The sequence below is a fragment of the Salmo salar genome, chromosome ssa21, assembly GCF_905237065.1.
Source record: "Salmo salar chromosome ssa21, Ssal_v3.1, whole genome shotgun sequence".
Taxonomy (NCBI): domain Eukaryota; kingdom Metazoa; phylum Chordata; class Actinopteri; order Salmoniformes; family Salmonidae; genus Salmo; species Salmo salar.
Genome location: NC_059462.1, coordinates 55,613,010 through 55,628,009, shown reverse-complemented (window position 1 = coordinate 55,628,009; position 15,000 = coordinate 55,613,010). Strand labels below are relative to the sequence as shown.

Here is a 15,000-nt window from a genome sequence, read left to right as displayed (position 1 = left end):
GATTTGGTCGTCAGAGATCTTCCCTGACTCCAGACCTAACGCGTTACTGCAATGGAAGGCTGGGGGAGGAGAGCGGTGGACCAATCAATCAAGCAATCAATTAACCAATCAATCAATTACAGGTGTACCAATCAATCAAGAAATCAATTAATCAATCAATCAATGACAGGTGGACCAATCAATCAAGCAATCAATTAATCAATCAATCAATGACAGGTGGACCAATCAATCAAGCAATCAATTAATCAATCAATCAATGACAGGTGGACCAATCAATCAAGCAATCAATGAATCAATCAATCAATGACAGGTGGACCAATCAATCAACCAATCAATGAATCAATCAATCAATGACAGGTGGACCAATCAATCAAGCAATCAATTAATCAATCAATCAATGACAGGTGGACCAATCAATCAACCAATCAATGAATCAATCAATCAATGACAGGTGGACCAATCAATCAAGCAATCAATTAACCAATCAATCAATGACAGGTGGACCAATCAATCAACCAATCAATTAACCAATCAATCAATGACAGGTGGACCAATCAATCAATGACAGGTGGACAGTCAGATACAGAACTGAAGAGAGAAGGATCAATAAACACACACAAATACACGTCTAGTTTATGTAAAAAAATGGGGATGTCAGAAAAAAAATGGGGGACACCTTTCTGGGGGTCAGAGATAGAAGATAAACACTGATAAACACACCCACGCACGTACGGATACACACACACACACACACACACACACACACACACACACACACACACACACACACACACACACACAGCAGTACTTACTGTCGCTGACTTCTTTGTGTGTCATGTTGTAGCGAGCAGAGAAGCCATCTTTGGCCACGGCCATGTCCGTGTGGAAGGACAGAGACAGGATACCTGTAGATGACGTGATCTCTGGAGGGATCTTAGTTCCACAGTAACGACCTATCAGAGGCCCCACTGCAAACACAAACACAAACACAAACCGGAGAACACCATTAGAAACATGACATAACATTACATAGCATAGCATTACATAACGTAACATAGCCTAATATAAGATAATATAATGTAATGCAACATAACATAACATAGCATAGCATAACATAACACAACATAACATAACAGAGCATAGCATAACATAACATAGCATAACACAACATAGCATAGCATAACATAGCATAACATAGCAGAGCATAACACAGCATAACATAACATAGCATAACATAGCATCACATAGCATAACATAGCATCACATAGCATCACATAGCATCACATAGCATAACATAGCATAACATAACATAGCATAGCATAACACAACATAACACAGCATAACATAGCATAACATAACATAGCATAAAATACCATAGCATAGCATAACATAACATAGCATACCATAGCATAGCATAACATAACACAGCATAACATAACACAGCATGATAGCATAGCATAACATAACATAGCATAACATAGCATAACATAACATAGCATAACATAACATAGCATAACATAGCATAACATAGCATAACATAACATAGCATAACATAACATAGCATAACATAGCATAACATAACATAGCATAACATAACATAGCATAACATAGCATAACATAACATAGCATAACATAACATAGCATAACATAACACAGCATAACATAACACAGCATGACAGAGCATAGCATAACACAACATAGCATAACATAGCATAACATAACATAGCATAACACAACATAGCATAGCATAACATAGCATAACATAGCAGAGCATAACACAGCATAACATAACATAGCATAACATAGCATCACATAGCATAACATAGCATCACATAGCATAACATAGCATAACATAACATAGCATAGCATAACACAACATAACACAGCATAACATAGCATAACATAACATAGCATAACATAGCATAACATAACATAGCATAACATAACATAGCATAACATAGCATAACATAACATAGCATAACATAACATAGCATAACATAACATAGCATAACATAGCATAACATAACATAGCATAACATAGCATAACATAACACAGCATAACATAACACAGCATGACATAGCATAGCATAACATAACATAGCATAACATAGCATAACATAGCATAACATAGCATAGCATAACATAACATAGCATAACATAGCATAACATAACATAGCATAACATAGCATAACATAACACAGCATAACATAACACAGCATGACATAGCATAGCATAACATAACATAGCATAACATAGCATAACATAGCATAACATAGCATAGCATAACATAACATAGCATAACATAGCATAACATAACATAGCATAACATAGCATAACATAGCATAACATAACATAGCATAACATAGCATAACATAGCAGAGCATAACACAGCATAACACAGCATAACATAACATAGCATAACATAGCATAACATAGCAGAGCATAACACAGCATAACACAGCATAACACAGTATAGCGTAACAGAGCATAGCATAACACAACATAACATAGCATAACATAGCATAACATAGCAGAGCATAACACAGCATAACATAACAGATCATAGCATAACATAACAGAGAATAGCATAGCATAACATAACACAGCATAACACAGCATAGCATAACATAATATAACACACAAACCAGCATTAGTAGCCCTTGCCTTTAACGTCAGCACCTCACATAACGTCCAACAAGGTTACTGACCCTGATGAATTCTCAACCAGCCAAGTTATGAACAGATCAACAACACTTAACTAGGGCAAAACAACACCAGAAGTTCGAAGTTCGGCATGTAATAAGATAAATCCTGTCTTTCTCAACAGGCAGGTACAGGCTGTCTTTCTCAACAGGCAGGTACAGGCTGTCTTTCTCAACAGGCAGGCACAGGCTGTCTTTCTCAGCAGGCTGGACAGGCTGTCTTTCTCAACAGGCAGGTACAGGCTGTCTTTCTCAGCAGGCAGGTACAGGCTGTCTTTCTCAGCAGGCTGGACAGGCTGTCTTTCTCAACAGGCAGGTACAGGCTGTCCTTCTCAGCAGGCTGTACAGGCTGTCTTTCTCAGCAGGCTGGACAGGCTGTCTTTCTCAGCAGGCTGTACAGGCTGTCTTTCTCAGCAGGCTGTCCTTCTCAGCAGGCTGTACAGGCTGTCTTTCTCAGCAGGCTGTACAGGCTGTCTTTCTCAGCAGGCTGTACAGGCTGTCTTTCTCAGCAGGCTGTCCTTCTCAGCAGGCTGTACAGGCTGTCTTTCTCAGCAGGCTGGACAGGCTGTCTTTCTCAGCAGGCTGTACAGGCTGTCTTTCTCAGCAGGCTGTACAGGCTGTCTTTCTCAGCAGGCTGTCCTTCTCAGCAGGCTGTACAGGCTGTCTTTCTCAGCAGGCTGGACAGGCTGTCTTTCTCAGCAGGCTGTACAGGCTGTAGAGAGATTCCACTGGGAAACAATGGATGTCTCAGCTCCATCTCTATACATCATCCGTCTATATCTCTATCCTTTCATCTAATACCACATGAAAAGTCCTTTGGGTTTAACGAGGGGTGAGGTGCTCTCTCTCTCTCTCTCTCTCTCTCTCTCTCTGTCTCTCTCTCTCTCTCTCTCTCTCTCTCTCTCTCTCTCTCTCTCTCTCTCTCTCTCTCTCTCTCTCTCTCTCTCTCTCTCTCTCCCTCGTCTTCACTCCTCCATCTCTGGATTAGACAAGCTTTCTTTCTCTCTGTTCCCTTGATCCAAAGGGATGAATCCCCCACTTTCTTATGCTTTTCTCATTCTATTTTCTTCCACCCCTTAATTCCTGGACTTTGTGTGTCAACATCTGAGTGATTTAGGATTCTGCGGTGGTAGGAGGGTGGGAGGGGGTAGGGGGTGGGAGGGGGTGCGGGAGGGCATAAGGGGGCGGGAGGTGGGGTGCAGCAGGGTGGAAGAAGGGCTATGAGCCGGGGTTTCTGGGACTAACGCATTCATCTTATAGCTCTCTCTCTCTCTCTCTCTCTCTTTCTTTCTTTCTTTCTTTCTTTCTTTCTTTCTTTCTTTCTTTCTTTCTCTCTCTCTCTCTTTCTCTCTCTGACTCCCAGGCACGGAAGACAAGGTAAATGAGGAAAATAAATCGATCAGAAATATAGATTTTTCCTTTTTTTTTTTGGAGTGGTCGGATATATGAAATAGGCCTCTTGAGCAAATAGGAGAAATAAGTATTTGTTGATAAGGCTGAACTGGGCATTACCATATCAATACACAGGGGCATTACCATATCAATACACAGGAACATTACCATATCAATACACAGGGACATTACCATATCAATACACAGGTGCATTACCATATCAATACACAGGGGCATTACCATATCAATACACATGGACATTACCATATCAATACACAGGGACATTACCATATCAATACACAGGGGCATTACCATATCAATACACAGGAACATTACCATATCGATACACATGGGCATTACCATATCAATACACAGGGGCATTACCATATCAATACACAGGAACATTACCATATCAATACACAGGGGCATTACCATATCAATACACAGGGACATTACCATATCAATACACAGGGACATTACCATATCAATACACAGGGACATTACCATATCAATACACAGGGACATTACCATATCAATACACAGGGACATTACCATATCAATACACAGGGACATTACCATATCAATACACAGGCCCATTACCATATCAATACACAGGGGCATTACCATATCAATACACAGGGACATTACCATATCAATACACAGGGACATTACCATATCAATACACAGGGGCATTACCATATCAATACACATGGTCATTACCATATCAATACACAGGGGCATTACCATATCAATACACAGGGGCATTACCATATCAATACACAGGGACATTACCATATCAATACACAGGGGCATTACCATATCAATACACATGGGGCATTACCATATCAATACACAGGGGCATTACCATATCAATACACATGGGGCATTACCATATCAATACACAGGGGCATTACCATATCAAGACGAGAGGGACATTACCATAGAGGGACATTACCATATCAAGACTGGAGGGACATTACCATATCAAGACTAGAGGGACATTACCATATCAAGACTAGAGGGACATTACCATATCAAGACTAGAGGGACATTACCATATCAAGACTAGAGGGACATTACCATATCAAGACTAGAGGGACATTACCATAGAGGGACATTACCATAGAGGGACATTACCATAGAGGGCATTACCAGAGAGGGACATTACCATAGAGGGACATTACCATATCAAGACTAGAGGGACATTACCATATCAAGACTGGAGGGACATTACCCCTCCACAAATATCTTTTCGGTTTTTTTTACAGCTTTTTTGCTTCATATACAGACACATTTTACATACATGGTACTTTTATATAAAGCAGTCACATCACAATAATACTTTATCAAACATAAGCTCTCTGCCCATCCCACCTATCACCATAGACCACCCTCTCTGCCCATCCCACCTATCACCATAGACCACCCTCTCAGCCCATCCCACCTATCACCATAGACCACCCTCTCAGCCCATCCCACCTATCACCATAGACCACCCTCTCAGCCCATCCCACCTATCACCATAGACCACCCTCTCTGCCCATCCCACCTATCACCATAGACCACCCTCTCAGCCCATCCCACCTATCACCATAGACCACCCTCTCAGCCCATCCCACCTATCACCATAGACCACCCTCTCAGCCCATCCCACCTATCACCATAGACCACCCTCTCAGCCCATCCCACCTATCACCATAGACCACCCTCTCAGCCCATCCCACCTATCACCATAGACCACCCTCTCAGCCCATCCCACCTATCACCATAGACCACCCTCTCAGCCCATCCCACCTGTCACCATAGACCACCCTCTCAGCCCATCCCACCTGTCACCATAGACCACCCTCTCAGCCCATCCCACCTATCACCATAGACCACCCTCTCAGCCCATCCCACCTATCACCATAGACCACCCTCTCAGCCCATCCCACCTATCACCATAGACCACCCTCTCAGCCCATCCCACCTATCACCATAGACCACCCTCTCAGCCCATCCCACCTATCACCATAGACACTCGTTTGGTTTCAATGGGTCATATATTTTACATAATTTTTAAACCTTTCTAATCCTATAGTATCTACAGATTGTGAGCTAAAGATGAAAACCTTTCCTACCAGTATTATTATATTATTTATTGATTGACTATGGCTTTCCAGATCGGGCAACACTGCTATTTGTAAGGTTCATTTTAAGTCCATGTTGTGATTTTTTTTTAAATTCCTGAACCTGTGGCCAGAAACAAGCTACATAGGGGCAATACCAGAATAAATGATCTATTGATTCTGTCTCTTCGCAGCAAAATCTACAGAGCTGAGATTGTTGTGTGCCCCATATATACAGTACAGCATTCTGTTATGGCAAGAATTTAATATATTGAATTTAAATTGAAAAACTCTAAGCGTTGAATCAAGTGTAGTTTTGGAATCGGTGTAGTGCCATGGAATCGGTACATCGAAAATCTCTTCCCATTTATTTTGCAACCTGTTTGGCGCAGCTGTCAACATTTTTGCCCTCAAATGAAACTGGTATATTTTTCTGTTTAATCCCAGTTCCTTAATGTAAATGTTGCTATTTCTGCCAGTTCCTTTCAGCCAATTTGTATCTTTAATATATGTCAGGCAAACAAGTTCCCTAACTTCTCCCTTTTCCACTTGCCTCCTCCATTTTTGTGGTAGTGCTGCAATCGGTTGGTTGTAAATTTGGATGGAGCAGATATTCCCATATATTTTCGATACCTGCATATGTGACATAACTCCTCCGTTTCTATTAATAATATCATTAGCAAATATATATATATATTTTAAATTCCATCAAGAATATTTTTTTATTAATCAGTAAATTTGAGTTTAACCAGAACATTTGTTGTAATATATGTTCTATCTTTTCTGAAGGATAAAACTGAAATTGTAACCGGCTTTGTACAGCTTTTTGAATCATGGATGACTCCATCATTAGGTGAATCACGGATAACTCCATCATTAGGTGAATCATGGATGACTCCATCATTAGGTGAATCACTGATAACTCCATCATTAGGTGAATCATCGATGACTCCATCATTAGGTGAATCATGGATAAATCCATCATTAGGTGAATCACGGATAACTCCATCATTAGGTGAATCATGGATAACTCCATCATTTGGTGAATCATGGATGACTCCATCATTTGGTGAATCATGGATAACTCCATCATTAGGTGAATCATGGATAACTCCATCATTAGGTGAATCACGGATAACTCCATCATTAGGTGAATCATGGATGACTCCATCATTAGGTGAATCACTGATAACTCCATCATTTGGTGAATCATCGATGACTCCATCATTAGGTGAATCATGGATGACTCCATCATTAGGTGAATCATGGATGACTCCATCATTAGGTGAATCATGGATAACTCCATCATTAGGTGAATCATGGATGACTCCATCATTAGGTGAATCATGGATGACTCCATCATTTGGTGAATCATCGATGACTCCATCATTAGGTGAATCATGGATAACTCCATCATTTGGTGAATCATCGATGACTCCATCATTAGGTGAATCATGGATGACTCCATCATTAGGTGAATCATGGATGACTCCATAATTTGGTGAATCATGTATAACTCCATCATTAGGTGAATCATGGATAACTCCATCATTAGGTGAATCATGGATGACTCCATCATTTGGTGAATCATCGATGACTCCATCATTAGGTGAATCACGGATAACTCCATCATTAGGTGAATCATGGATAACTCCATCATTTGGTGAATCATGGATAACTCCATCGTTAGGTGAATCATCGATGACTCCATCATTAGGTGAATCACGGATAACTCCATCATTAGGTGAATCACGGATAACTCCATCATTAGGTGAATCATGGATGACTCCATCATTAGGTGAATCATGGATAACTCCATCATTAGGTGAATCATGGATGACTCCATCATTAGGTGAATCATGGATAACTCCATCATTAGGTGAATCACGGATGACTCCATCATTAGGTGAATCACGGATGACTCCATCATTAGGTGAATCACGGATGACTCCATCATTAGGTGAATCACGGATAACTCCATCATTAGGTGAATCATGGATAACTCCATCATTTGGTGAATCATCAATGACTCCATCATTAGGTGAATCATGGATGACTCCATCATTAGGTGAATCATGGATGACTCCATCATTAGGTGAATCATGGATGACTCCATCATTAGGTGAATCATGGATAACTCCATCATTAGGTGAATCATGGATGACTCCATCATTTGGTGAATCATCGATGACTCCATCATTAGGTGAATCATGGATGACTCCATCATTTGGTGAATCATCGATGACTCCATCATTAGGTGAATCATGGATGACTCCATCGTTTGGTGAATCACGGATAACTCCATCATTAGGTGAATCATGGATAACTCCATCATTAGGTGAATCATGGATGACTCCATCATTAGGTGAATCATGGATAACTCCATCATTAGGTGAATCACGGATAACTCCATCATTAGGTGAATCATGGATAACTCCATCATTTGGTGAATCATGGATGACTCCATCATTAGGTGAATCATGGATGACTCCATCATTAGGTGAATCATCGATGACTCCATCATTAGGTCAATCATGGATAACTCCATCATTAGGTGAATCACGGATAACTCCATCATTAGGTGAATCATGGATGACTCCATCATTTGGTGAATCATCGATGACTCCATCATTAGGTGAATCATGGATGACTCCATCATTAGGTGAATCACGGATAACTCCATCATTAGGTGAATCATGGATAACTCCATCATTAGGTGAATCATGGATGACTCCATCATTAGGTGAATCACGGATAACTCCATCATTAGGTGAATCATGGATAACTCCATCATTAGGTGAATCACGGATAACGCCATCATTAGGTGAATCACGGATGACTCCATCATTAGGTGAATCATGGATGACTCCATCATTTGGTGAATCACGGATAACTCCATCATTAGGTGAATCATGGATAACTCCATCATTAGGTGAATCATGGATGACTCCATCATTAGGTGAATCATGGATAACTCCATCATTAGGTGAATCACGGATAACTCCATCATTAGGTGAATCATGGATAACTCCATCATTTGGTGAATCATGGATAACTCCATCATTAGGTGAATCATCGATGACTCCATCATTAGGTGAATCACGGATATCTCCATCATTAGGTGAATCACGGATAACGCCATCATTAGGTGAATCACGGATGACTCCATCATTAGGTGAATCATGGATGACTCCATCATTTGGTGAATCACGGATAACTCCATCATTAGGTGAATCATGGATAACTCCATCATTAGGTGAACCATGGATGACTCCATCATTAGGTGAATCATGGATAACTCCATCATTAGGTGAATCACGGATAACTCCATCATTAGGTGAATCATGGATAACTCCATCATTTGGTGAATCATGGATAACTCCATCATTAGGTGAATCATCGATGACTCCATCATTAGGTGAATCACGGATAACTCCATCATTAGGTGAATCACGGATAACTCCATCATTAGGTGAATCATGGATGACTCCATCATTAGGTGAATCATGGATAACTCCATCATTAGGTGAATCACGGATAACTCCATCATTAGGTGAATCATGGATAACTCCATCATTTGGTGAATCATGGATAACTCCATCATTAGGTGAATCATCGATGACTCCATCATTAGGTGAATCATGGATAACTCCATCATTAGGTGAATCACGGATAACTCCATCATTAGGTGAATCATGGATAACTCCATCATTAGGTGAATCATGGATGACTCCATCATTTGGTGAATCATCGATGACTCCATCATTAGGTGAATCATGGATGACTCCATCATTTGGTGAATCATCGATGACTCCATCATTAGGTGAATCATGGATGACTCCATCATTAGGTGAATCACGGATAACTCCATCATTAGGTGAATCATGGATAACTCCATCATTAGGTGAATCACGGATAACGCCATCATTAGGTGAATCACGGATGACTCCATCATTAGGTGAATCATGGATGACTCCATCATTTGGTGAATCACTGATAACTCCATCATTAGGTGAATCATGGATAACTCCATCATTAGGTGAATCATGGATGACTCCATCATTAGGTGAATCATGGATAACTCCATCATTAGGTGAATCACGGATAACTCCATCATTAGGTGAATCATGGATAACTCCATCATTTGGTGAATCATGGATAACTCCATCATTAGGTGAATCATCGATGACTCCATCATTAGGTGAATCACGGATATCTCCATCATTAGGTGAATCACGGATAACGCCATCATTAGGTGAATCACGGATGACTCCATCATTAGGTGAATCATGGATGACTCCATCATTTGGTGAATCACGGATAACTCCATCATTAGGTGAATCATGGATAACTCCATCATTAGGTGAATCATGGATGACTCCATCATTAGGTGAATCATGGATAACTCCATCATTAGGTGAATCACGGATAACTCCATCATTAGGTGAATCATGGATAACTCCATCATTTGGTGAATCATGGATAACTCCATCATTTGGTGAATCATCGATGACTCCATCATTAGGTGAATCACGGATAACTCCATCATTAGGTGAATCACGGATAACTCCATCATTAGGTGAATCATGGATGACTCCATCATTAGGTGAATCATGGATAACTCCATCATTAGGTGAATCATGGATGACTCCATCATTAGGTGAATCATGGATAACTCCATCATTTGGTGAATCATCGATGACTCCATTATTAGGTGAATCATGGATGACTCCATCATTAGGTGAATCATGGATGACTCCATCATTAGGTGAATCATGGATGACTCCATCATTAGGTGAATCATGGATAACTCCATCATTAGGTGAATCATGGATAACTCCATCATTAGGTGAATCATGGATGACTCCATCATTTGGTGAATCATGGATGACTCCATCATTAGGTGAATCATGGATGACTCCATCATTTGGTGAATCATCGATGACTCCATCATTAGATGAATCATGGATGACTCCATCATTAGGTGAATCACGGATAACTCCATCATTAGGTGAATCATGGATAACTCCATCATTAGGTGAATCACGGATAACTCCATCATTAGGTGAATCACGGATAACTCCATCATTAGGTGAATCATGGATAACTCCATCATTAGGTGAATCATGGATAACTCCATCATTAGGTGAATCACGGATAACTCCATCATTAGGTGAATCATGGATAACTCCATCATTTTGTGAATCATGGATGACTCCATCATTAGGTGAATCATGGATAACTCCATCATTAGGTGAATCATGGATAACTCCATCATTTGGTGAATCATCGATGACTCCGTCATTAGGTGAATCATGGATAACTCCATCATTTGGTGAATCATCGATGACTCCATCATTAGGTGAATCATGGATGACTCCATCATTAGGTGAATCCTGGATGACTCCATCATTAGGTGAATCACGGATAACTCCATCATTTGGTGAATCATGGATAACTCCATCATTAGGTGAATCATGGATAACTCCATCATTTGGTGAATCATGGATGACTCCATCATTTGGTGAATCATGGATAACTCCATCATTTGGTGAATCATGGATAACTCCATCATTAGTTGAATCATGGATAACTCCATCATTAGGTGAATCATGGATAACTCCATCATTAGGTGAATCATGGATAACTCCATCATTAGGTGAATCATGGATAACTCCATCATTTGGTGAATCATGGATGACTCCATCATTAGGTGAATCATGGATAACTCCATCATTTGTAACTAGTTTCTGTAAATTATTTTTGTTCGAATTTCTATATTGAAGATTTAAGAAACACTTTGTGCATTTTTCACAATGTTCCATCTAATTCGCTTTATTTTTGTAATACATTACACTTTATTATTCTTGAATAAGTACGTCCATTTCTTTTAGTTTTTCCTCTATAATACAGTTTCCATTACATTTCCATTAGAGGAAGTAACCTGTTCTGTTACTTCCTCTATTTCCTATATTAGCCTCATCTCTTTTGACCTAAACTGCTTTTGTTTTAATGATGAGTATTGAATTGAACGGCCTCTAAAAGCACATTTGAAAGTGTCCCATACAATAAGGGGATGTCTCAAGTTTTGAGGGCGTGTGCTATTGGCATGCTGACTGCAGGAATGTCCACCAGAGCTGTTGCCAGATAAATTAATGTAAATTTTTCTACCATAAGCCACCTTTAATGTCGTTTTAGAGAATTTGGCAATACGTCCAACTGGCCTCATAACCACAGACCACGCCAGCCCAGGATCTCCACATCCGGCTTTTTCACCTACGGGATCGTCTGAGGTTTGTGGGTTTGCACTACCAAAGCATTTCTTCACAAACTGTCAGAAACCACCTCAGGGAAACTCGTCTGTGTACTCGTCGTCCTCACCAGGGTCTTGACCTGACTGCAGTTCGGCGTCGTAACCGACTTCAGTGGGCAAATGCTCACCTTCGATGACCACTGGCACGCTGGAGAAATGTGCTCTTCACAACTGAATCCCGGTTTCAACTACGACATTTTTAGTTTTTATTTAACTTTGCTGATGGTTTGCTGATTTGCTGATGTCAATGTTGTGAACAGAGGGCCCCATGGTGGTGGTGGGGTTATGGTATGGGCCCCATGGTGGTGGTGGGGTTATGGTATGGGCCCCATGGTGGAGGTGGGGTTATGGTATGGGCCCCATGGTGGTGGTGGGGTTATGGTATGGGCCCCATGGTGGAGGTGGGGTTATGGTATGGGCCCCATGGTGGAGGTGGGGTTATGGTATGGGCCCCATGGTGGAGGTGGGGTTATGGTATGGGCCCCATGGTGGAGGTGGGGTTATGGTATGGGCCCCATGGTGGTGGTGGGGTTATGGTTTGGGCCCCATGGTGGTGGTGGGGTTATGGTATGGGCCCCATGGTGGTGGTGGGGTTATGGTATGGGCCCCATGGTGGTGGTGGGGTTATGGTATGGGCCCCATGGTGGAGGTGGGGTTATGGTATGGGCCCCATGGTGGTGGTGGGGTTATGGTATGGGCCCCATGGTGGAGGTGGGGTTATGGTATGGGCCCCATGGTGGTGGTGGGGTTATGGTATGGGCCCCATGGTGGAGGTGGGGTTATGGTATGGGCCCCATGGTGGTGGTGGGGTTATGGTATGGGCCCCGTGGTGGAGGTGGGGTTATGGTATGGGCCCCATGGTGGAGGTGGGGTTATGGTATGGGCCCCATGGTGGTGGTGGGGTTATGGTATGGGCCCCATGGTGGTGGTGGGGTTATGGTATGGGCCCCATGGTGGAGGTGGGGTTATGGTATTGGGCCCCATGGTGGAGGTGGGGTTATGGTATTGGGCCCCATGGTGGCGGTGGGGTTATGGTATGGGCCCCATGGTGGAGGTGGGGTTATGGTATGGGCCCCATGGTGGAGGTGGGGTTATGGTATGGGCCCCATGGTGGTGGTGGGGTTATGGTATGGGCCCCATGGTGGAGGTGGGGTTATGGTATGGGGCAGGCATAAGTTACGGACAACAAACACAATTGCATTTTATCAATGTAAATTTGATGAGATCTTGAGGCCCATTGTTGTGCCATTCATCCACCGCCATCACCTCATGTTTCAACATGATAATACACGGCCCCATGTCGCAAGGATCTGTACACAATTCCTGGAAGCTGATAATGTCCCAGTTCTTCCATGGCCTGCATACACCCCAGACATGTCCCCCATTGAGCATGTTTGGGATGCTCTGTGTTGACGTGTACGACAGCTTGTTCCAGTTCCCGCCAATATCCAGCAACTTCGGACAGCCGTTGAAAAGGAGGTGGGGACAACATTCCAACAGGCCGCAATCAACAGCCTGATCAACTCTATGCGAAGGAGATGTGTCGCGCTGCATGAGGCAAAATGGTGGTCACACCAGATACAGACTGGTTTTCTGATCCACGCCCCTACCTTTTTTTTTAAGAACAGATGTATTCCCAGTCATGTGAAATCCATAGATTAGGGCCTAATTTATTCATTTCAGTTGACTGATTTCCTTATATGAACTGTAACTCAGTAAAATCTTTGAAATGCTTGCATGTTTTTTGTTCAGTTTAAATTCTAATAACTGCTATTTTTCTGGATATTCACAAATAAATTGGTCCCCCCCGAAACCAAAACAAAAATCAGTGTGGCCCTCAATTTGATTTCGTAATCCTGATGTGGCCCTCAAGCCAAAAAGTTTGCCCACCCCTGCCATAGAGCCTCATACCACCTCGGACAGCAGAGTGAAGCCACAATCATCATTCCATACCAGCCTCCCCATCAGAGCCCAGGCACTGTTGCCATAATGCTCAGCCTGGTATTTATTACAGCTATTTTAGTAGCAGTGTATTACCTGCTCTCTCTCTCTCTCTCTCTCTCTCTCTATCATCTACAGAGTGGGGCTAAAAAGCCTCTGCTCTCACAGAAGCGGAGAGGAGGGTAGAGAGAGGGGAAGAAGGAGTTGTTTTAACCTTTATCAGTAAAAATAATTTGTTACCAAAATAATACGGCAAATAATACAGCCAGAAGGTTTCATCCTTGACTGGAAAAGAGCACAGTAAAATACTATCTAAATAACACCACCAGAAGAGAAGCAGTCTCTGCCCTGCCAGCCTGCACCCTCCACCTAGAAAGAAGCAGCCTCTGCCCTGCCAGCCTGCACCCTCCACCTAGAAAGAAGCAGCCTCTGCCCTGCCAGCCTCCACCCTCCACCTAGAAAGAAGCAGTCTCTGCCCTGCCAGCCTCCACCCTCCACCTAGAAAGAAGCAGTCTCTGCCCTGCCAGCCTCCACCCTCCACCTA

At 42.1% G+C, this 15,000-nt stretch overlaps 1 protein-coding gene across 2 annotated transcripts in view; it reads right to left on the bottom strand.

Moving 5' to 3' along the window:
• LOC106582529 (neuropilin-2) overlaps window positions 1-15,000 on the bottom strand; it is a 244,879-nt gene that overhangs the window by 123,418 nt on the left and 106,461 nt on the right. For both annotated transcript variants that reach the window (XM_045704914.1, XM_045704915.1), the window contains exons 5-6: window positions 813-968; window positions 1-59 (exon numbers count right to left, since the gene is read on the bottom strand). The exon at window positions 1-59 is cut by the window's left edge and continues 111 nt beyond it. In XM_045704914.1, coding sequence (XP_045560870.1) covers window positions 1-59; window positions 813-968 — 215 coding nt within the window. The remainder of the gene's footprint in view (window positions 60-812; window positions 969-15,000) is intronic.